At 38.1% G+C, this 24,595-nt stretch overlaps 4 protein-coding genes and 1 long non-coding RNA gene across 8 annotated transcripts; 2 read left to right on the forward strand and 3 right to left on the reverse strand.

The window, feature by feature from the left end:
* Positions 1 to 22: 22 nt before the first annotated feature.
* LOC124219940 (ankyrin repeat domain-containing protein 29) lies at positions 23 to 8,668 on the reverse strand. The gene is made up of 8 exons (XM_046628206.2): positions 8,530 to 8,668; positions 6,608 to 6,718; positions 6,415 to 6,513; positions 2,679 to 2,777; positions 2,384 to 2,482; positions 1,889 to 2,086; positions 1,639 to 1,734; positions 23 to 1,544 (listed from the first exon to the last, which is right to left on the reverse strand). The coding sequence occupies exons 1-8, from the start codon at positions 8,539 to 8,541 to the stop codon at positions 1,347 to 1,349; spliced, it is 912 nt and encodes a 303-aa protein (XP_046484162.1). The 5' UTR covers positions 8,542 to 8,668; the 3' UTR covers positions 23 to 1,346.
* Positions 3,432 to 8,756, forward strand: LOC124219943 (uncharacterized). Of its 3 annotated transcripts, none has more exons than XR_006883489.2 (3): positions 3,432 to 6,738; positions 6,841 to 8,127; positions 8,209 to 8,756. It is a non-coding gene; the product is annotated as an uncharacterized lncRNA (long non-coding RNA). The 3 variants fall into 3 exon arrangements; XR_011177322.1 differs by having other exon boundaries at positions 3,432 to 6,277; positions 6,334 to 6,738; positions 6,841 to 8,756; XR_011177323.1 differs by having other exon boundaries at positions 3,432 to 4,102; positions 4,369 to 6,738; positions 6,841 to 8,756.
* A 796-nt stretch (positions 8,757 to 9,552) lies between these two features.
* RpS21 (ribosomal protein S21) lies at positions 9,553 to 10,514 on the forward strand. The gene is made up of 4 exons (XM_046628209.2): positions 9,553 to 9,639; positions 9,736 to 9,806; positions 10,097 to 10,232; positions 10,396 to 10,514. The coding sequence occupies exons 2-4, from the start codon at positions 9,757 to 9,759 to the stop codon at positions 10,459 to 10,461; spliced, it is 252 nt and encodes an 83-aa protein (XP_046484165.1). The 5' UTR covers positions 9,553 to 9,639; positions 9,736 to 9,756; the 3' UTR covers positions 10,462 to 10,514.
* A 143-nt stretch (positions 10,515 to 10,657) lies between these two features.
* Tbc1d8-9 (TBC1 domain family member 8/9) lies at positions 10,658 to 18,897 on the reverse strand. Of its 2 annotated transcripts, XM_046628202.2 has the most exons (19): positions 18,662 to 18,897; positions 17,757 to 17,923; positions 17,087 to 17,260; positions 16,859 to 16,955; positions 16,540 to 16,729; positions 16,291 to 16,367; positions 16,150 to 16,206; positions 15,850 to 16,054; positions 15,535 to 15,740; positions 15,168 to 15,451; positions 14,881 to 15,084; positions 14,474 to 14,805; positions 14,228 to 14,383; positions 13,973 to 14,158; positions 13,708 to 13,896; positions 13,472 to 13,634; positions 12,988 to 13,332; positions 12,805 to 12,926; positions 10,658 to 12,698 (listed from the first exon to the last, which is right to left on the reverse strand). In XM_046628202.2, exons 1-19 carry the CDS (start codon positions 18,703 to 18,705, stop codon positions 12,480 to 12,482), a joined length of 3,417 nt encoding a protein of 1,138 aa, XP_046484158.1. In that variant the 5' UTR covers positions 18,706 to 18,897; the 3' UTR covers positions 10,658 to 12,479. The 2 variants fall into 2 exon arrangements, with proteins under 2 accessions (XP_046484158.1, XP_046484159.1); XM_046628203.2 differs by lacking the exon at positions 17,757 to 17,923.
* Positions 18,898 to 20,131: 1,234 nt separating this feature from the next.
* Positions 20,132 to 24,468, reverse strand: LOC124219938 (calpain-7). The gene is made up of 12 exons (XM_046628204.2): positions 23,926 to 24,468; positions 23,678 to 23,841; positions 23,332 to 23,533; positions 22,926 to 23,248; positions 22,683 to 22,815; positions 22,390 to 22,580; positions 22,074 to 22,301; positions 21,736 to 21,980; positions 21,412 to 21,620; positions 21,113 to 21,321; positions 20,755 to 20,990; positions 20,132 to 20,669 (listed from the first exon to the last, which is right to left on the reverse strand). Exons 1-12 carry the CDS (start codon positions 24,116 to 24,118, stop codon positions 20,525 to 20,527), a joined length of 2,478 nt encoding a protein of 825 aa, XP_046484160.1. The 5' UTR covers positions 24,119 to 24,468; the 3' UTR covers positions 20,132 to 20,524.
* Between the last annotated feature and the right edge of the window lie 127 nt (positions 24,469 to 24,595).

Consider the following 24,595-nt stretch of genomic DNA (forward strand, 5'->3'; position numbering starts at 1 on the left):
AATAAATAAGCAGAACTGCAAGTTTTCATGACGATAATTATTTATTTAATTTCTCTCTTTCTCAATATATATAATATATATCTCAATTTTTTTTGCAACAATAACAATACAGATTAATTATTAACGAGTTAAATAATATTAACTAGTATAATAATAATAACAGTAAAGGTAATAGGAAGACGGACAGAATACTAAAATACTTAAGAGTACAGTAAATAATGGTGTTAACAAGTCGCGTTATGCGTTATATAATTATTACAGTATTTTCATTTCATCAAGGAAAAAATCATTCCAAATGTAGCCAAGTGGACGAGCGAATGACAGTGGACTAAATATTGTTACATATTAATATCGTTGCAATTTTTCGCGTTGTGAAGTTTTCTGAAATGCATTTCTCGGAAATGTGTTATTTCCCTATTAATACACGGAAACGCAATTTTTTTAAATCTTCATTTACCTAAATACTAATTGGTTGTATCTGTGCAATATACACATACTCCATAATAATATTTTGTACCGTATCTATTCTAATAATAGGTGTGTAGTTTTTAAAAATAATCTACGGTGTCTTACAAGGCAGATCGGTCAGTCTTATTAGATATATATTTTTTTTTTCAAATCGAAACAATGATAATCAATTTTCTTGTCCAATCGATTTTTATAGGCTACTAATATCGTTACGGGAATATCTTATTCCTAATCAGGGTAGGCGTATAATGCATGTTTTACGACTTAATTTAACATCAAAATAATGTCTATTTAATCGAAAGACTGATTAGACCGCGAATAAATGTAAATATATTACATGGTATACGATATTTTGCTAATAATATTCTCATATATGTCAAAATTGTCAAGATATGGACCGTATCCTCTCTACAGACGAAGATCGAAAGAGAGAATGGGAATATAAATTAACTTGGCTTACCATTTTTGTACGATATGATTGGTTCTCACAAAACAACAGTGCGAAAATAACTGTTCGTATACAAATGTTGAATAATTTCATTTCCTGTGATTAGCTGCGTATAAGAGTATACCTCTCCATAGCATTTATTTTCCTTTTTGCTTCGTGTAAACCTTACGTCAAGTATAATTCCCTTTCCATCTTCCGTGAACCATCTCTGTTTTCATATAAAAACTAAAAAAAAAAAAATTGCTCTGCTCTTGTTCTCTCTCTCTTTCTCGATACATCTCCCTGATCAAATTTTTTGAAAAATGTCTTAAGGTATGCCTTAATTGAAAATACTTGACATTAGTCTGCCAAGATCTATCTTTCGATAAACGTTTTCATCTTATTAGTTACAATACTTATGATCCTGATAGCCCGTCGTGTGGATGATACCTCAGCGAGACGCTGTTCGAGTTCTCACTTTGTCAGTGAGGTAATCGATCACTTGAGTCTGCGAATGCCTGATTGCAAGTTGAAGCGGTGTAACGCCCTCTTGATTGAGAAGCAGAGCATCGGCTCCTGCGCCTACGAGCTGTCTCGCCACAGCCATGTGACCGGACAAAGCCGCTGCATGGAGAGCGCTCTCGCCATTCTACCATAGATAAAAGATATACTCTCTTCTGTAAATTTTCTACAGTCTTACTACTTCGTCGAATGTTTTACTATAGTTCAAGGCTCATGCTTACTGGAAGAATTCCCAAAGATGGACGATACTTAAGAAGTTCGGCTATCACTGCCGAGTGACCCTTGTGCGCAGCTTTGAACAACGGGGTGGCTCCGTCCTGTAATGAAACAGAAAATTTTGGTAGACAACATTTCTGAACATGGTATGAAAAGTTACATATTCTATAACGCGTGAGAATGATGCGATGATAATGTATATTGTAATTGCAACTGTACATTTATATGAAAAGAATACTTCGAATTTCTTCTTACATGTCTTGTCGAATCTACCCTTGCTCCGGCCTTCAAGAGCCTTCTTACAACGTGGTCATGTCCCATCTGAGCAGCGATCCAAAGAGGAGTAGCCCCGTCGGTCCTAATCGCGTCGGTTTTCGCTCCTCGTTCAAGTAAGACTTCCAAAATACGTACGTGTCCATTTTGGGCTGCAATGAAAAGTGCAGTGGCTCCATCCTGTGTATGAAGAAAAGAAGATAATAGCGGTTCTTAAAGTGACTGATAACGATAATCTAAAGAATTTGTATCTCTCAATGGCTTTTTAACGATCCTTGTATTTGGCTCGAAGAGTTCGGTTAGCGCTGCAAAACAATTTCACAGGAATGTGTTTTTTTGTTTTTTTTTTTGTTTTACATTCCCGTTTACTAACTAGCCAAACACTCAGTTTTATTCGCGTAATATTTATCCACGCCGCTCATTTATTATAATTAGCATTGTTCGCATGTGTGAAGAATGTTATACTATGTATCAAACCTTCATGTGCGCGTTCACGTTCGCGCCTCGATCCAGAAGTCCTTCAACGACGTCGAGGTGGCCGCATTGGCAGGCAACGAAAAGCGGAGTCCCGCCGTCCTGTAAATGAATTTCATTTGAATTCGTGCATAAATAAAAATCTAAAATTTCTGAGTAGCCATGAAAGAAATATGCCAAATAGTGAAGTGAGTCGCACATGATTATTTGAGAAGTCATATTTCATGTGTCCTATTAGCATCACTTGAACTATCGGACCTAAGAATAAGCAATTTTTTTTTTCTTTTTTTTTAATTACCACGCTGCAAGAATCAACGAAGGCTTCGTTGTCCAGCAGCAAATTGACGACGTCGACGAATCCTCCCTGCGACGCGAAAAACAACGCCGTTGTACCGGTCTGGAATGAAAAATATATATCATTAAGATTTAATTCATGTAACCTAAGTTTGCGATAGAAATGTGTAAACGATTTTTTGATCATCCTTTGTCAACGACGTTGAATTTGAGTAAGAATTTTTATACGCTTCTTCAACCGTGGCCCGCATATGAGAAAGAATCTAACGAGATTGAAGTTAGTAACGTTATCGTAACGAAACATTGCGGAAAAAAATCACTATTTTCTTATTTTTACATAACTTTGAAGAAACGAAAATTTCAAAATATGATTCTGTTTTGTTTTATTACGTCTTACCGAAGTTCAAACAATTCAAAAATCATGAAATAACGGTTCTTCATGACACTTGGAACGTTACCAACTTCAACACGGTAGAATGTAGCCAGTCTTCCCACGCGTCAAACTTTCGTATATATATATATATGTGTATGTATATAATGTACAATATCAGGCTATTAGCAGATGAGGTCATTTAAAAACCGCTAACGCGGATGACAACATTTAAATGTCACGACGTGTCCCTGTAAACTATGAAAACCTGGGCCGCTCGCTCTTTTCATATTGTACAGCCCGGAGGTTGTTCTCCTCTATTCGTAGTCCTAACTAATCACCAAGTCGTTGCCGTTTCAGTGTCTTCAATTATACATATATATACATATATATATATATATATATCGTAAGCTTATTTTTTCCCCGACGCGAATTCACCGGAAACAGATACTTTTGCTAAATATTTTTACGCCAATTTACGCGGTTGAGATGTATGGCGGGTTGCGTCGCTCCGCGATTCAGGCGTTTTGTAGTGACATTGAAAATTATCTTTTTTTTTCAACTTTAACGAGTGTCCGTTACATACGTGTACGTGCTTTCGCGATCGCGTGTCAGAATTCGATTTCAACATAATTGAGTCCATTGATATTATAGAACTCAAAGTTGCCAACGAGTCCTTCACCCATTTGAGTTGAAAAAAAGGGGCAAGTAAACAAAAGAAAAGAAGAACTTGTACAGCTGGAGGTAAACCACTACGGCAAGTTCAACAAAAACTGCACTTCGGTACACGCGATACGGTTAATCGGAATAGCTGAGCCGAACAAACTCCCGCTCGAATAATTCAAACTTTCAAGGACAGAGCTGCTCATAGCAAATAAATTAACCGGTTTAACTCACGTCAGATATACGTGCCATAAACAAGCTTTGGAATTTATGGGCTGAACACCGCTTCGCTTATGTTATCCTCAATCACAGTTTATTTAATGGAAAGAAAAAAAGGAATTCTGTTCCAGTTGAGCGCGTTACGGAATCTCGTATTTAAATCGGTCTAACAATAAGTATGCTATGGAATTTATGGATAATTTAACGCCAGCTGTGCGAGCGAAATTTATAATACAACACACCTACTTGCATGCATACATGTTTAGTAACTGTAAGGAGCTTACCGAACAAATTTCACAAGCTAAATTCCGAATTTTAATGACATTGATATGCATTCGCGTACAAGTCAGTTATTAGACTGACGTCAAGCGTTCAAAATGGTTTTTCACATGCCTGCAGTGTGAATATTCGATAACAACATTAATAAAATATTTTGTACAAGTTTCAGTCACGGATCTACACTTTTCTCCAGACTGCAAGATGATGGGGATGAAAAAATCGCAGTCTACAGCAAGGCAGAATCTAGTAGTGCATTTTCTGTCGCAAGAATTGGGCGATTTTTCAGCCAGAGGTTATCAAAAGAATAATTGTTGTTATCCAGTATGCAAGCTGAGCGGCAGCAAGCTGACGTCGAGAATGCAGGTAACGACGTCGACCTGACCACTGCCGGTGAATCGACTTTCACTCCGGCGTTAAGCGAGCTGCCAGAGAGCCAAGTGTTGCCACAGCAAACACATCAGGCGTGTACACCAGGTGTACACATACTTAAATCAACCATGTGTATGTACATCAGCCCACACATAACAGGAGCAAGAGGAAAAGCGATGCAAGACAACTGCCTGACATAATAATCCAACAAGTGTCCTAATAGTTACAGACACGAGCCAACCGCCGAAAGTTTACTTTTATTATTATATTATGCCTGTTATTGGACGTTATAGGTATATTCTATACGATATAACTATGTATAGGAGTATTGATCACGGTATATTAATATCGTACGGTTTGGCTATATCCGACATCGCAACGATCAGAGAAGCAGCAATTTTCGCCATGTCGTATTCTAGAACTCGAGAGGGCTGATATACGAGAAAGAAAAAATGAATAAATTAATTTCGGATTGAAACTGCCCGCGTTGGTATATTAATTATGCCTAGGTATGCTAAATTACAACAGCTCGCGTGGTACACTAGCTAATGCAAGTATATAGTGCAGAGAATTTTTCATTTCTCTTTGTTATTATTCAGAATACTACAGCAGCCTGCAACTCAGCTGTCCGTCCGCTCCAATCGTCTGTCAACCGTGACTTGGAGTAAAAAATATACATCCGTAAATCTCGCGGGATTTAGCTGTGAAAATCTGAGAATTACGTTCACGGGATCGAGAAGAACGTAACAATATAGGATAAAAATAATTGTTGTTGTAGGATCTTTGAAAAAAAAACTGATTCATAAAGTGTTACACGCGACTAGAAACACGAATACCAGATTAGAATTTAGAGCAGGTGTAAATTTCTCTTCTCCTTTTTTCATTTCTTTTTCTTTTACGCTGCGATAATTATTATATCGCCACCACGCACACGTAACGCGACTATACTCAATGATTATATCTCGGTAGTTGAAACCGTATGGTCCGTACTCGTGTATATTGAACAGGCATAAGAATATCGTAAAAAGTGTACTACGATGATATTATAGACTGCACTTACGAAGGACAATAATTATCTGCTCGCGACTTGCACTGCTCGGTCTATATTTAGTTACGGGTAGAGATCGGCACCATTCTGTAATATTTATAATTAAATAAATTGTATATTCCACCGGGGAGTGGCTGTACGTAATGTCACGCATCAGTTTTCGTTAGGATTTACATGTCGATATTGAGTAGATGAAATCTATGAATGTGAATTATGATTTACTTCGCACTGACTTGCGGTGCACCGCTGCACCGCAGACTCGAAATAATGGGTGAAACTCAAGACCAGCTCTCAGTGTATCCATTACAAGAATCTGTATATACATATTAAATCTTGGAAATCTGAGAACCGCATTTAAATACGTAGATACGCAAGGTACAGGTGTGTTCAGTTTCCAGTAGCTCAGACTCACCGCGAGAATTTCACATTTTATTACGCATCGCAGCTCGCGACTTCGGTATACCTAGCAGATGATAATAAAATTGCGAAAATATAAAGTTTTTCTACACCTTGGATTTTAATTGTCACAAAGTCTGGCGATAATATACTGAAATACCTACGGCGAGGTTTCAATGTTGCATACCTATTCTTGCAACTCATGCAAAATCGAAAATAGAATCTAGGAGACCAGTTAATATGCGACTGCTCGGTCAAGGTAAAATTTCGCAACCATCGTTTGAACGACGGACTTCAGGGACATTTTATTTTAAGGAGGAAGAGAAGTGAGAGACGAGAAGCCACGGAGAAGAACGGCAGAAAATAAAGCAATAACTCCGCAATCTTGGGACTCACCAGCCTCTTCGCCGCTGGATCGGCACCCTGTTGAAGCAGCTCGGCGACCGCGTCCACGTGTCCTCCGGCGGCAGCTAGTATCAACGGAGTTGTACCATCCTACAAAAGAGTCGTTCGGTGGTGAAACCTCTTTTATTGCAGCCCCCCGAGCGCTCTCATAAGGAGAGACGAGGCGTCCTATCGAGCTACGAACCTTATCTTTGCAATCTACGTGAACCCGGCCTGATTCCAGAAGTACTTGAAGTCGTTTGGCGTCACCCTTCGCCGCGGCCAAGTGGAGCTCCACATCCCACGGAGACTCTTTCTGCATATGTCAAGAAAGTGGTAGTAAAAAAAGCGTTATAAATTTTCTATTTTCAAAAGAGTAAACAACATTTTTTTTATTACTGTAACAGAATTCTATATGCATATTTTTTCCTTCCTCAGGGTTGTAACTTTTCCCACTGGCATTGTACGTTGGGAGATTTTTATTGAAAATAAACATACTTAATGCGGCTGATGTACGAATGATCTCATAGAGCGGAGATGAAATCAGAATCAGCGGCACGAGTCACGACGCATGCCGTGCAGGCTCGTTGCCAATTGTTGGACTCTTATGGACTAATCGGCAGGGTCCTCGGAGTAATTGGAAGTACTTAGTGAATAGAAGCTGTGACTCCTGCAGTCGGTGAATTGTCTCTATTGTATTATACGCGTGCTACATTGTCTTTTCTGAACGTTGCACTCTTGCCCACGTGACTGCAGGGGGTTTAGTAAAAGTGATGAGGTTTGATTGTATGTTCACATAAATGGGGACACCCGACACGTAGGTATAGACATGCAGCATTGTACGAAGAGGCTTTGGCTACTGCAGGTTGACCGAGATGCGCAGAGGCGGTTTAAAACCGGATCCCTGAATATTTGTTAACAGTTCATTAATCACAGCGGAAGCTGGAAGGAAGACGAAAGGCTTCGAGTGAAATTTCATGAAGGTTGTTGTTTTTCCGTCAAGGCCGCGCACGCGGTACGCCGGTTATTTCTATAACGTAATAATATTACATTACGTATACCTATAACACATACCGCGTGTTTTTATCCACATGCGTGGATTTTAAATCAAGGAACTGAGCGAGTTACGTAATAAATATAGCAGTAGTCGTGTGAGACGTATAATAACATCAAGATTTTTATCATTGGTATTACGAAATATTTACTTAGGTGATTTATTTCGGGGTCACAAATTGATCGGTTCGTTTATAAGTTTGTTATAGGACCGTAGTTAGTACGACAAATTTAATTTTACGGAAATTGAAATCCGGGATTCACACCGGTTTCAGATACCTCGTAACTAAAACCAACTTGTCGAGACTTTGGTCGGCTTTGTATTTGAAAACAAAAAATGTACACGGGCGCGTAACCGCGCGGCCATGAATTACGTCATACCGGCGCGACAACGTTTCGGTGACCACAGCTATAATTATTTATGTATACCTTGATAAAACGTACGATGTTCAGTTCAAGAGTACGAAAAAGTATAACATAGTATGGAATGGAGTTTTGTTACTTCTAAATAGGTATTTATTTGATTTATGAAAGTCATACGTGTATTTCTTCGACTAGATCTACCTAACACGAATAAGGAAAAGTCGGTGCAACAATCGGAATAGATTACATTGTCTAAATAAAATACATTGTCATGTCATAAGCAATGTTCGAACGATTGAATAACCTTCGGTACGTCACAGATCTCGAACCAATCAGAGAGCATAACAGTGGTGCTCATCACTTACACATCTAATGATTGTAAATTTGCAGGGCGTACTGGGAAATGTGAGGGAAATCGAGGTGTGAAAGGCATGTACGAATTGAAGTGTCGAAAGTCGAGAAATGAAAATGCCAGCGATAAATTTGTACGTGTATGTATATGTATGTATTACAGGCGAATCTTTGATTTCGAGTGAAAAATATTGGTAATCATTTATGATAACCATTGTGTGTTAACTTAGAGATATGGTATACACAATGTCAAAGTATGTATAATATACCGTCTTCAGTAATATAGTTTCACTTGAAGAACTAACTTAGATATCTATAGTGCGATCCACTAAATTTAAGATTTCGTAATTACGGGCTTACCTTCATAGACATGTTAAGATAAGGAAGTAGCTATCTCGAATCAATTGCAGAGTAAGGATATACGTAGGTAAGAAACATGGAATAGAAATCACTCGTTCGTCAATAACGAAAACTAATCATCCCGTAATGATCGCGGTTAATAAAGTCGCGTTCGCGTTCCTCTCGTAATTGATACCACTGAAAATTAATGCGACGAGACACGAATGTCATAAACAATTGAAGGCTCACGTGTCGGGCGCGAACAAGTGTCGTACGTATCCTGGTGCAAGGGGTATGCAACTCTTGGATATTCCCGTTCGGAATCGTCGGAAATTATTCCTTCACCGTTAGACGCAGCATCTTGTGCCTGCAGCGTCCATCTGCCTACCGCCTCCTGGCTCTCGACTTCTTTGCGCCGATGCTGGGTGTCTGCCGCTAAATCGCGAATCACGCAAGTACCGAATCAACTTACGCTTCGACCGACGGACACGCCGCGGCACAACAGCCGAATGACGGCTACGTCGGCTACTGGCTGGAGCCTGACAAGTGCAGGCTGTAAGTGCCAGGCGGTTGCAGCAGGCGGCCGGGTAAAAATTGATAAACGTTCTTTCGAACTCCGCGTGGTGGCACCACATGGACGACCCTCCAGTTCACCGAAGCGTGTACACGCAATTCTGCAGTGATTTCGAACTTCACTTTCTCACTTGTATTTATTCATTTTTTAATCGAAATATCTTGGTAAAAAGTTGTGCATTAATACGAAATGTTCATGAAATAACGCGAACGAATAATAGAAGAAGTATTACAAAGTGAAGTTTGAACTGAGGCTTTTGTAAATTGCAATTTTCTCCTGACGGAGTTGCGTTATGTTTTAATCAAAGAAAAAAGTTCCTTACCTCAGATTATATGGCAATCAACAGATGAGATTAAATTCAGTTCAATTGGATGCATCCAAATTGTACATGACCCTTCCGAAAGATTTTCAAAAACCTTTCATTTTCGCACCGTCGTTCGGTGACTTCGACAGCGCCATCAGTGGTTGACTTCACGAAACACTATCGATAGTTCCAAGCTTCGATGGTGAGCTAAGGATCTCACACGTTCTTTTTCCGGTCTAGAGCGATATTGGAGGTAAGCGTGTGTCAAAATTGTGCTAAATAAATGTTAAATCTTTGCGGCTTGCAGCATTAATTGGTGTCGGTGATAAATCGAAAGTTTTTAATCAAGTTTCAGATATCCTAAACAAAAATGGAGAACGACGCTGGTGAATTTGTCGACTTGTACTGCCCACGAAAATGGTAAGCTATCCTCACACGTGCTAATATTTATTTTATTCTTAAATCAATCTCATCAGTGTTTGCGCTACATGACTTTGAACACGATGATAATTCACATTTTCATCTGTGTCCCGTAGCTCCAAAAGCTCGGGCGGTTTTTGCAGAAAAAATGGACTCAATAGTTAGGTTAGGTTTGTTCAATGCTTGTTCACCTTAGCGTCTGACATCGGCTAAACGTACTATGCGATTGTAAATGCTTTTGAATCATGTCTGTAGCATGAAATCAAAAAACCATGTGTAAAACTTTTCAGCTCTGCAAGCAACCGCATCATCCATGCAAAGGACCACGCTTCAATTCAGCTTACCTTGGCTGATGTCGACCCTCAAACTGGGCGTCAGACCGAAACCTCAAAAATGTATGCCATCTGCGGTGCAATCAGGCGTATGGTACGTAGTGTCGAAGGGTCTTAAGTTTTTAACAATGGATACGAAAATAAATTCTCTTTGCATCCGAAGTGTATCAACGTCATGTTACTTGTAAAGCAATGATACTACAAGAAGAAGGGAAAGGTACAAAAGAATAATTTCAACAATGTCTTTCATTTAATAGGGTGAATCGGACGACTGCATCGGCCGTCTTGCTAAGAAAGATGGAATTTTGGCTAAGAACTATTAATCAACTATGATTGTACTCTACGAGTTTCCATAAATATAATTCTATAAAACAAATCTGGGTTTACGGTGTAATTTTTTTTACTTAGTGCAATTTTAATTTTCAGCAGAAGTGAAAACTGATAGTAACTGTTGCTCATGTGTGGAAGTGAACTTAATCTAACTGGGATTTATGATAAAAAAGCTTATAAATGCAGTAGTTGGAGTATGAATTTTATTACACGATTGATAAAATAATAACAATGACAATTCAGAACATTAATCATATGCACCATGCACAAAATGAATTTGATAAAGCTCATCTTATTTACAGATATCTATATTTATAATACATGACACAGATATTTCTTGCCTTGGAATATTACGTCGTTTATAGCCGTAGGACTAGTACACGTATGTACTATCCAGAGATTCCGTCTTATACTAAAAAAAAAAGAAGAATCCTGAAAGGGTAAGAATATTCTTGAAAGTTGTTACAATTCTTTACTAAACTAGTTTTTCACTATTCGCACTTTGGCCGAATTTTCATAAAATGCAGGAGCTTGACTTAACTCTTCGTCAAGAGTGTTTCATTTTTTGTCTAATCAGCGGACTCAGATTTTCGAAAAACTTTTAAGTTATATGTAGATTATCAAATTCTTGCAGTTTCGTATGCACACGTATAATCATGTATATATATTTCACGATTTCTCATTTTTTAACTTTTTATTGTACGTATACTGAATTATTAACTTTAGTTATTAAATTGGTGACAAGAAACAAACATTCTCTTCCGAGTCTAAATTATATATATTTATCAAAATCAAATAAATGAGAAGATTGATAATAACGCTTTTTTTACATGGAAGATGAACGGACGATTCCTTGATATTACTGTTTACGGTGAACTATCTTGACTTCATTGCAATTTTTGGTATACTGTAATTTTTTGCAATACACATTAGTGATTACGTATAACCGTGATCTTCAAAAACGATAAATTAATATGAATATTGTAGCTATAAATTCATGCTCGTAATATAATTCTGTAATTATTGGTGATGAAATGGAATTTGTTGACTGTAGGTAAGACGTGTGTTCGGAGGTGCAATCACGTCTCATGTTTACTCTCAAGTCGGTATAAACTTCTGGTCTAAACAGTGAGTAAAATTATTTTAATTCTAACTTGATACTTATCCCTGTATGTACACCGTTCGAGGTATGTTCATAAAATCCTGCTGTGTTTAAACACATTAAGCCTAGTAAAACAGGCTTTTTTAGAAGTTAAATTAACAGCGAAGAAAACTTGAGTGGGTATCTTAATTAATTAACACTATCCAATTTCAGTACCAAAATATCTAATTACAATAACGTAGCACTGTCTTATCATAGCTGCATAAAAGAATTCAATATCTATGCTATGCAAGTCGGTTCTTGTCATTGGGACCTCATCGAGAGGACAGCGATTGTGATAAATGTATCTGTCACAAACCATTTTTCAAACTGCGTTTTGTAATGTAGGTACATATATATACATATAAATCTGTCAACTTGAATATAAATCTGTTGTAAATTGATTATTTGCATCATGACATATCTATTATATACTTGTAATGTTGAAACTGCTGAATGCAACCACTCATGCGCCTGGGAGTTTAATTTTTTTCTTCTCTCATACCGATAAAAGTATTTGAAAAGTAAAGAATTATTTAGTCTATAATAACCTAAATTTTCTTTCTCATTTATGATTTGAAATGTTGCAATTTAGATAAACATAGAAGTGGTGTGAAAAATATTTGACTTCAAACTGAGTTTTTTCTGGGCAAATTTTTTCACAGCTTTCGTATCCCACAATTACTCTAGTGCTAAATTCATTCACCCTAGGATTTAGTATGTATTTCATTTATATTCCCTAAGGCATATTAAACCATTGGGTTCATTAAATCGTTGATATTATAAAGTTACTTTTGTTAGAGGTAAAGAATTGGAAAATACTCTGTACGTGTATCACACGATATTATCGCATTGATAGACGCTTATATGTCATATGTTTATAACGGGTGTATCCGAGAGGGAATGAACGCGATTAAATCTACGATTTCTCAGAGTAGCTATCGCTTCTATAAGGTTAGTGCGCTTGCTGAAGAAATCAACAATCGGTTGACCAGTCAATGCAGATGCCAAAAACTGCTCGACTGTAATCGACCAATCCCTATCAGCCGCGGAAACGGCGTTAGATGGATTGCCGTTCCGGTCAGGAGACTGAAAAATGTCGAAAAAAAAGGAAAACAATAAATGTTCAATCCAGCTGCGATACTCTGATCAATTTTCAAGATACCAATTATTCCATCAAACTGTTTCAACTTACGGTCTGAGTTGGCAACATTTCCTGCTGTGCCAGTGACGCAGCAATGAGTAAACTATCCTCGGATTCTTCTCTTTCTGCAGCGAAGTTTTTGCCAACGTTTCCTAGCTGGAGTAGAAGCGTACCTAGAAGTAAAATAGTATTAAAGATATCTGTGGATGAAAAACCAAAATTTGTATCGCTCACCTATCGTAGCAATTGAATGATAAGTTTCCTGCTCTTCAGACTGATCAAGGGATTGGAACATGTCATAAAGTGTTTTCCACAGCGCTATGAAATGGGGTTGCGACATTTTTGGTACAGTTTTTAAGTTCAAAGGACTATCTCTGGATGCTATCATGGAGCGCAAACTCCCCATACTTTGAATGTCCCACGACTGGTCCCCCTGTTGACTGTTGAGACTCATTGATCGAGATAACGATGCCGCTTCTTGAGGCTCTTCTGCTGCACCAACTGGCATTTCTAATGAAGCGATGCTTTGTTCCATACTGTCAAAGAAATCTGTAGCTTCTGCTGCCACCTCTGGTCCATCTGAATAAAAAGTATGTACAGTAGTATACTAATAACAAAGCAATATGGTCATGAATTTATAACAGGTTATCCCTTTTTTTGTTTGTAGACATTGAATAGACTTAATGAAAGTTTTCTTCTCAATAGTGTGATTTCTCACCAGGATGTGCAGGTGACTCAATGTCTACAGGAGTTAATAATGGAGGGAGATGAAGTGTGTACAGAAGCTTTAGTCTCTGTGTAAGTTCTGCAGTTGCTGTGATTCCAATGGCTTGAACGACTTCGCGGAAATTTAAAAGTCCGTCGTGATTGCGATCCATTAGCTGCAATGTACGAATCATCATTCTCTTTTTCTCTCTATATTAATGTCTTATAGTGACTTCGGATGATACTCACACGAAACAATCTTGCAGCAAGAGATTCAGCTTGGGTACACTTTCCCCATGGAGATAAACCTCCAAAAAGTATTCTAAAGAGTTCGAAGTCTACTTTGTAAGCTTCGTACGGTGGCTGGGTTGGATCATAGCGATCAGGTTCGGTTTTTCTCTGGCTCATTAGTTCTTCTCTTACCAAACCGAGCAGGTCCTGTGAGTTGGTAACATGAATTAATAGAACCATTTTGCTTAACCAGACGAAATTTACCTTCATATTATAAACTTACCTGTAACTCTTCAGTGACCATATACTTGTCAACAACAACACTTCTTATGACATTCTTTTCAATTCCATCTTCTAGACTTTGGACCACTCTTAGCCTGTGCTTCAGTCTGAGACGTTCAATTCCGCCAGTCGTTAGAGTTCCGTACCTCGAGTATGCCTCATATATTAAGGTTTGTATAGAAATACTCTGCAACAAATATTGAATTCATAAAACATTCCACAGTTGTGAAGCATCTCTAAGTGCTCGATATTTTACCCTGTTTGGTACAGCGCTGTCTACAGGTCTGGGTAAAATGGGTCCTTCGTCATTGAACACACCTCCAAGATAATCCGTCAGCAACTGCATGGCCTCTCCATCGTCTCTGCAGTTTAATAATTTATCGTGATTCCATTCCAATACGGTTAACGCTATCTGGCAGAAAAACCAAAAAAAAAAAAGAAAAATAAATTAAATTGGCCACATGTAAAAAAATTTAAACTCTAAAATGAATTCTATTTTTACCTGGAAGATAACCTTGGCTCCGTCGTAAAAAAAGCAGTCCATTATATTTACAGCACTACTCGTTGGCATAACGCTTAAAAATATCGTTAGAAACCAGGAAAGCGATATAACCCTGATTAGACCTAACTCTTGCAGCCTAGCATGAAGCGCAGGTAAATGTTCAGCAGCCAATTCTTCCAGTAGACCCTGGTCAACCAAAGCTCCGACTACTCGACGATCGTAGTAATCAGGGAGCAATGATTCGCAGACATTGCACAGCTGCCAGAAAGCTGCCTCTTCTGAACAGTAAATCAATAGAACAGAGGCAACGATGTTCATCGCTTGGCAATACCCTGAAGAAAGATTACGCTGTAGCATTTGGCACTGCATTGAGGATCAAGTTTGCAAGAAAATTCAAAGATCTTCACCTATCTGAGGATTTCTCCAAGCATAGGCGGATAAAACTCTTCTGAGAGCACTTATTCCTGTGTCAGATTGGAAAGCTGGATGCTCAGGTAAAGAGCGGTGCAAATCTCTCTCAATTTCCTCATTAGCTTGACAAGATTTACCTAGAGATTGTTCAACGAGAGATTTGTAGAGACCAGCGTTCATTGTCATCTCATTTATAGCACCTGTGAATTTTGAAGAAACGTTGAGAAAAAGGATATCTTTTTTGAACATTGAGAAGACCTCAGAAATGACGAGAACTACGCACCCGAAAATGTCAGCCACACTTCTCCTCTAAGGGTCTGTGGCACTCCCTGAAGAACCAATTTTGCAGTATCAGTTGTCCTGTACATTGTGATGCCTCGCCCATATTCAGCAAAATGTAACTCCCACTGTTTTTCCTTTGCCTCTTGTTTTATTGCTGCCTCCTGGCTCAGTGGTGCTTTGAATAAGGTCATTAATGGCGGTTGTGGAGTCCATTCTGGAGATTTGGCTTCCTCACAATTACTTAAATCGCTGTTTATGCTTGCATGTGTGCTTATATGATCAGTACTGAAAATTGCCATGTATATCAAGTAGGATGAATAGGCTGAAACGCTTTTTCAGTTTCCGGATAATCTAGAAAAACAACTTACAGGTGAAATATTTTAGTCTTCGCCAAAAGCTCTGATATCTTTTGCACAACAAAGTCTCTGTCGTGTATCTGTGCGAACAAAAACGACGATCTTGACGTCGTGACAAGTACGGATTTGTCCACAGCAGTGTTGGAGGCTTGATTTTCAGCACATTCGACTAGTCTGACTTCACGTAAGGGAATGACAAGGGTAACCATCCGCCGCACCTGTTCAACCGTGAGCAAAATAATTCATACCTTTATATTCATCCACTGGAATTTCAACGGAAATCCGTGAAATTTAATTATTGATCAGCTTTTGATCGACGCTACTCACTCTACTTTCAAAGCACAAGTAATTCTGAGACAAATATATCTTTCCCCACACGTGTCTTTTATTGTATGGAGTCCACAAAGTGGCGTCAATACTTCCATCTAATTTCTCATTCCCTGGTAATCTGAATTGCAACCTGTAGACCTCAGAATGTGCTCGAGCATCGAGGTCTCTTTTAAGAAATGACGGTTTCTTAGGCACATTTTTGCTGTAAAGATGCGCATACGTTGAGTAAGCAGCCGCTTATATGAATTGTGTAGATATCAATTGAAAGCGAATTAATGATTATTCGCAAGTACTTACCTTAATTTATTCAGTAGATCTCTGTCTTCGTTGAAACCGCTTTTTTCATCAATGAGTCTGAAAAATGAGATAATAGCTACATTAAAAATATAAATAACAAGGTTTTTAAACTTGTGCTCTATAATAGCTGTGGATAACCACCTTTTCATAGCAATATTTGTAAGCTGCTCCATCAACGAAAACGTCTCAGCCTTATGAAGGAACATTGAAAAATAGTGCTGCAACAAATATATTCAAATTCATTTACAATAATACGATTTTCACGAATGCTCCGCCATCTTTCCTATGTTTTAATATAATGGGCTGAAACGTATATTTTCACTAGTAACAAAACAAAGATTGATCGAGAATCATCAGACTGCTGAAATACAACATCCATATTAAACACACCTCTTTATTGTCACGAGTTATAACTCGGATACTGTCGGGGAATAAGATGGAGTTGGTTTTGTCAAGTACCGTAATATCTGCCCATCTGATAACCAATTTCGTTTCTTTGGACAGTATGTAGGCATAAAAGCACATGTGATTTACAGAGAGATAGAGCCATCCCTGCCTTGGGAATCGAGATTTCCAATAGCTGATAACAGAATACCGAAGAACACAAAATGAGTTATACATAGACCAATATTCATAGGATTTCAAAGATTTCTAAAAAAGAAATTGAACCCAATATTTTGCTGAGTAAGTACACAGTTCTTATTCTTACCTGCAGGAATAATAATTCACCAGCTTTTCATCTTGGGGGAGATTGAAGTGTTGATGGAATTTGAAAGAAACTGTTTTGAACGACTGTGGGTCTTCTTCTGCAGGCAGAGAGGTAACAAATGAAAGAAATATTAAAAGAAATTACTTGTAAAGAGATAAACTGAAATTATGTCTTGAAAGATATATCCAATTGTAAATTTGAATCTGTACACATATTTTTTTATATTACCGTCAGCAATGTGACTCTCCGGAACATTATTTGCTATTATAGACTGTATCTTGCAGCACACAAAATCTGTTATTTCCTCTTCGGTATCAAACGATTTGAGAGTGTCTATCAAATTGGCGTGAAGCCATGCCCAATCCTTGACGATATCCTCAGCTGTTAGCGCACACGCCACCACTGAAAAAATTATTCATTTATTTTTTTGTCATTCAATGATCAGCAATATGCATTTCTGGGTAACAAGTTGGATTTAAATTATAAAAAAGAAGAAGAATACAGATGAAACAAAAAGCGTTGCAAAACTATACTTGTATTTTACTTAATACAAGTGAGATAAATCTATCAATGTAATATTTATTATATAAACGTGCAGTGCCTGCGATTGCTTATGTTGGCATAAACTGTTATCAGTTACTGTTTCAAGTATCTTTGCTCCCTCCTCTGGAGGTTTAACGACTAATCACGCTATCCGTGCTCCCTACAACTGTAACACATGCATTTCATGGTTTCTAATAGCATACATTGTTTGGAAAGTAAATACAGATTAAGAAATGGAAAAACAAGAGATGTTTGATATGTACAAAAGGGAGATTTTTTTCTTCAACCTTACTATCAAGCATCATGCATACATTTAAAAGTATACAGCTATCGGTTGAGATGATTTAACACTTACTCCAATACACATCCGAGGATGGAGTCTGATGTAGGATTCTGAAAGGGGGTGGTTTGGTGTCGAAAACACTGTCTAATGTACCGACCAAGATGGATGTGAGTCCTTTCGCTTTTCCATGACCCTTGCGACGTTGCAGGACGAAATAGACTGTTGCCTGTTCAGTCACCCTGGATAAGTATGTACACGAATGTATACTTGCAAAGTAATTGAATTTACTTGGGCAATTTAGAATTATGATTTTTAACTAATTGTGAGAGAATCTAACAAGTTGGAGACTTGATTGTGGAAATAAATAACTAGCTACATGAAAATAAGTACAACTTGACTAAAAAAATCTAAGTTTTGTCAACTTTGCAAAAATGAATCGGCAAGTTTCTTTTATTCATCTCATAAAATAAGCTGATGGATAAACGAAGGACATGATATAAATTCATAAACTGAAAATCTAGAGTTGTAAAATGTAGTCACCGTAAAAGAGTATGACGTTATATCATCAGGCAGAAGATGATCACACGATATTTTGATGTCTATTGGTATGTGTTAATAGCAAACTCAGTTGTAGAATGGAGAAAGTTTGCATTGAGCGTAATAAACAAATGGATTGGTAAATCGTGATCATTCAAGTGAGGACAGGAGTGTCAATAATAAATTATTTTGAGAATAATAATAATAATGACTATAATAGGCGTGACAGCTGTCAAATGGAGTACATGTTGATTAATATGCGGAAAGATAACGTGCGTGATTTTTCTCAGCTGTCTGTTCGACACTCGCTTTATTCATATATTATTCATATACTCGCGTGCGTGTGGGTATGTATGTTGATGCGAATGTGTGATTGTAAATATGTAAACAGTAATTAGAAGATGCCTGACATACAGATATTCGAGTGGTTGATATTTTACCATAGAGCATTGGCTAGTAAGACCTCTTGTGGCTTCATCCACATTTTTCTTGATGTTATAATAGTGCATATGGTAGGAAAATGTTATTGTCGCATTTACACTTTGCACTCCGAAAATTTTCGTGTTCGGCCGTCTTGCCGTAACAAATCCTCACAATCAGCCTCTGCTGTCAGGGACAGAGGCTAAAAAGTCGGTCTGAACTCAACTATTGTGTTTCCTAGAGATAAACCACCGTGAAGTTGGCCGTAATATGCGCGATACGTTCCTGTCAGCCAATGCAGGCAACCGCTTAAAAAGCACATGCCCTGCTGTATGCCAGTTTGACACCTTTCATGTGCAAATCTAGTGCAAATTTACATACATATAGGTATGCATTATAACCAGAAATATTAAGTCGAATGCGCGCGCGTTCATGTATAAAATTTGAATACTCTGGGGGCGGGAAATATTTTTGAATGATATACAAGTTCCTTACGAGTTGATCCTTTGACAATTGTATTCTACATTTATGCAGTATGGATTGGTATGGATGTACCTTACCAGTCCTACGATCATTTGATTGTAAGATATTGACGTGTCTTAATGGAACGCCCTGCACAGTGAGATACACTTATTCTATCCAGCCCGATGAGATACCCTTCTTTAGAACACGTCGATATGTATGTAATACGTAAGATAATGCAAATTTTCTGAAAACCTGGAAATATGGTACTAGGTGAAGTTTCACTGATCAGCATAGTGTCACGATTTTTGGAGTTGCCCACCATAGACTTGTAGGGATTGCATACTAGCAGTCGACGGCAAACTGAAACGACTTGATTGATTACAACATTAATTAAATTGCTTGTAGCAATATTTAATATCGTAAAGCATTACTGATATTTGAATTCAAGCAGCGGTTTCAGTTTACTGGATTGAAAGTACAGTGTGTAAGACATCATAACAGGCAAAGTTCAACTACAAGATCTCGTTATAAATAGTGTTTAAAAAATTGTCATGATAATACGTCAGGTATAAGACACCAAAAATGCACGATCTGTCTAACCAACTCAGATCTTTTTTACACCAAACTTCTATCAGTGCTAGGCAATTATTGAGAAACCCTGGTTTTTTAAATCATTAGTTGTTTTATCAAAGCTACTGAGGTAAATCGTGCTTCACTTACATGTGCTTTATATTAAGCTTGTAAGAATCAGAATGATTATCATTATTAATATTGCATCTGCGAATTCGTGCTGAGCAATTTTTGGTACAAGTGAAACGCGATGTAAATTTTAAAGTGTAGATAAAAAGATTATTGCTGCTCTCTTAGTATTCCGTTCAACAGTAACTGTTATAATTTTTTAATAATATTATCTCAATTCTTATGTACATAGAATTAGTTTAGGTGGCTGAGTTATGTTAAAAATATTCCCATTTTTAGTTTTTCCGACGTGGATACAATACACTTTTGTACAGTATTTGTGTGGAGTTCCGATGTCGCTGGGCAAGAAAACAAGTAAAAGATAACTTTTTTTAAACAGTATATATACTTAGATGCTTTATTACAATTATTAATAAAAAACTGTGATAAATACAACAATGGGCAAAAATAGCGGTATCGCATATACATGATGTTTAAAAAAATTCAAATTTGTTTTCGGTAATCGCTGGCACATGGCTGATTATGATTATGCAGTTTGTGCATAAAAGTTTGATTTTTAAAAACTTTACATAGTAAAATCACTGATCACTGATAAAAATTTTTTCTCGAATTTCATCTGTGTATTGTTAATAGAAATACTTGTTTTGTGCAAATTGTTTTACTGTTCTAGAGGCCTTTGGCCACCCATTTTGACGAATAAGAACCGTATAAAATATCCATTACTGAATCCGACTAAGTTGAATATTGCACGAGGCCTTACAGGTAAGGAAAAACGGACCTTCTTGACCAGGAAGGAATGTGGATGGAATAATGTTGTATGTACCTGCAGGCACGTCTTCCAATTCCAAGACAACGAAACCAGATCTATAAAATGGACATTGATCAGGAATGCTTCTTATTTTAGTCTTGCACAACGTAAGCTTAGGGAATTATCTATTTCGGAGCTTACCTAAAACTTCCGGAACTTTTTGATCTGAACGCAGTTGGACATTCGGGGTCATTTAAAATAACCGTGATAATCTCAAAGCCAATTTGATACTGCTTAGGCCCCTTCAGTATTATGCGCAAGTTATTGTTGTTATTGGAACTTTGCAACAACAATTGATAACGTGGATTGTTTTGGTACGTTGCAGGGTGATTACCGCATCCACCTGCATTGATACCAGACCACTGGCCATCTGTTATCTGCAGAAAAAAGTAAGTAGATGTTTCAGCGTCAAATCGACAACTATCCCCCGAAAATAATCGTATATATCATTTCTTTCATATGAAGCTTTTCCGATTTAATTGAAAAACGTAACATCTACCTCTTTTTCGAACTTGTACGGCTCGGCGATCTTGCGAAGTGTGAATGGACACGTTCCGTAACTCCGCAAGGTGTAATAAATAGTATTGGTTTTCTCGTATTGGGATATGACTAGAGTGTAACGTGACTCGCTACTTGGTCCCAGTTTTAATTTGCACAGGTAGTGGGGGCTGTTTATTCGGACGCCGTCAATATAAGGCGGAGGATCGTCTGTGAGAAAAGAAAATGTTCATTCATTATTCCGTTCTTTGTTTCGATATGGCCTTGAAAAAATGCATCTCTATCGAAATCTTCACTTACGCGGGTAAAACACTCGTTTGCCATCGTTTCGGTACACCAGAACTGTAATGTATTCCTGGTTTTGTCGGAAGTCGGCTATGTCCGTAATGTGTCTTGTAAGCAGGATCCATATGGCTCCGGTAGCTCCCGGAGTTACTTCGAGGCTAAACTGAGGATTGTCTCCAATGTTATAAGCGTCTTTGGTTGGCCCTATGCCTGCTGTCCACATTCTGAAATGTTTCACGATTGACTACAGAAATAGAAAATGAATGATTAATGACCGAGAGATAGGTAACCGCTTATTCCCCTGTGTTGTTAATCATTTTTAAGAATTTATCAACTCACTGATGAATGCAATACGTGAATTTGAATAACCCTGGGTTCCAGTTTAGGTAGAAGACGTCAAAAAATCTGCAAATACTGTCGTAATCAATCCAAAATATTCCATTGTCAAATTCGGAGGCTGAATCAGGGTCGTAGTCCAAAGCCTGCCTCAGCTGTGTCGTCCAATGCTTCGTGTCGAGCTCTGAGTAATTGCCACGCCAACGCAAGTGGGACCAAGGATTCTTCAACTGAAGAAGCCGCACCCCCTGTACGTCATGAATAACGATAAGAAAATATTCAGGGTCGGTGAGCAAGACTGCTACACTCAGAATCTTGACTCAGAAAGAATAGCTCAATACCTCTACGTTTTTTACGTCTAAAACTGCGTATGCATGAGTTGGTACCAGACCGGTTCTCTCAGCATCAACATCTGACAATTCACCAGTCGCAACAGTGACGAGTACATCTCCTTGGCGCATTCTAACAAGCAATGTGTCAAAGAGACGATCCCTGTTGAAATCTGGGTCATTAGGTCTAATGGCCCATCGTTCTGGTATCCAACCAGTTAAGGCATGTAAATCAATATTCTGTGAAGTTAAAGTGATACTGACTGAGTTTTGGTGTTGTAGAAATTACTCACACACAAATACCTATTACCCCTAAGTGATTACTCACGCTGTTTGATCCAGGAAAGTCATATCCACCCATTACTTTCATGTAAGCTTTTTCTAGTAACGATATCCACAGTTCTCCACGATTGTTGGAATACGAACAAAGCAGCTGATTGTATCGACTCACTGGTAGCTGATCATCTATTATAACTTTACGCGGTATGCCATTTATGTGTAGTTTCACCATATATTTACCTAAAAATAAAGTTTCTGAGCTTTGATTGGGCTATTTGGGTGTGTGCAGGCGTTCTTTCACATTTAGTCAAAGTTCAATTATACAAATTTTTATTGACTCACCAAAAGGATTGTATATAGGTTCCTTGCTTCGATTCTGGGGATAAATAATAGATGTAACAAGCCTTTTCCGAAACTTTTTTTCATACTGAGCACTCACAGCCAATGATGCTACAAAAGAGCAATCAGAAACTACCTGCAATTTTTACAAACCAATCATCAGAACATGACACATAATAAAAAAAAAGACGGAAGAAGTAAATCGAGTACAATAAGCAAGTTACAAATATTCTCACTGGTACTAACAGTTTGTTTTATACTAAAATAATCAACATGTGGTCCCGCAACCATCTTGGGCTCAGGGAAGAGCTCGTCGGGTCGAGCCCATCGTGAAAAATCTGGTTTTTGTTTTGGATCAAGTTCAAGCAGTCCATCTTTGTCTGTGAATGGAATAGCATACTGGAATTTTTCGCTCAGATCGACGCTCATGAAAGGCACAAATTTATTGTTATTTATGTGTGATGTATGCAACAGCACTCTCTTTTCTTCTTCTGTATAAGTACTGCTTCCTCCGGTAACCGTGAGGTGCGCGCTACTGCCTCGGTGGAGAGGTGGCCTCTGTGGTTTGTCTATTTTGGCAACATGGAATAATATGGCACATGAGAAAAATTGCTACAAAGATCAAGATTTCCATGATGTTATCAAATATTACCAGAAGTTGACGGTGTTGCTTTGACTGAAATGGTTGGACTGGGGCTTGTTTCGGGAACGGAAGGTAACTTGGGCAAAGCATCTGTTGAATTTTTAATAGGCGAAGATGTCGGTGCAGTTTTTCCTTTCAATGCTTCCGCTCTGTCAAGGGCAAGCCGAGCAAGGTTCGTCAATTTTTGTTTTCGCTCCGGGTCAGCGGGGTTCTATGAATAAAAAATCGTGAATGTTTCAACCTTTCCAAAATCAAAACTCTAGGAAAATGTGATAACAATAATTCTCCTGATTTAAATGTAGTGAGAAATTGCTACAGTAGAAAGAGATATTATTATATTGAAAGTCATGCCTACAGCACTTAGTCCGAGTTCAACTGCGTCTGTATACAACTTAATGGCAATATCTTTACAGCCGGCTTCGTCAGCATCCAGTGCTTGGCTAAATAGGAAGTTACACCTTTGCAGATCTGCTTGATTCGTTCCAACATTTGAATGCAATCTCCTGTCTTGTTCAGCGACTGGAAATTGAAAGGGTTAGTTTTTGTGGTTCCATTGATGAACCTGACTGAAAGAATAGGGTCGACTAAAGATTCTGAACTCACGTAGTGTTTTTAATGTCGATATTCTATCCTGGTATTCAGTGAGTTTTGATGTTAGCTTTGCGTCATGGGGTAGGGTGGCGAGTCTTTTCGTTGCCAAGTCATAATAGTACAGGGCTTGTTTGTACTGCTGACTGCTGTCAAATTGCACGGCTCTTCGAGCTGCGATCAGCGCATCTTCTAAGGTCTGACCCATTTTGATCGTAATAATTTCTCACCATTCGTGTTATACATTAACATAACCCATTCGGATCGCTGTTGGAAAAGTGAGTGTCGTGTCGATGATTAGTAGTTTTCTACGTAAACCAAATCTATGATCACGCTCCAATACTGTTAATGGGTTTCAAACAAATCAGACAAAATTCACTTGTGTGAATCACGACTGACACAAGGCAAACAAAATATTACTGTTGTATGATTGTAAGGGAAAAAAAAAAAATTCATATAAAACTTCAGATTATTCTTGGGCGTGAAGACTGCACATGGCCCTGACGAGTGTCAGAAATGAGTAGAGTGACATACGGGCGACAGCGTTCTGTAATGCCGGTATAGTCAGCCATGTCGGCCATTTTTCTTTTAAGTCAATTCTTTGACACAACACGGCACTAAGTGATTTCATTGGCGTATTCCATTAGATCCGCCCAATGAAATCACTTGATGTTGAGATGTGTCC

Source organism: Neodiprion pinetum, chromosome 5, assembly GCF_021155775.2.
Source record: "Neodiprion pinetum isolate iyNeoPine1 chromosome 5, iyNeoPine1.2, whole genome shotgun sequence".
Classification (NCBI taxonomy): Eukaryota; Metazoa; Arthropoda; class Insecta; order Hymenoptera; family Diprionidae; genus Neodiprion; species Neodiprion pinetum.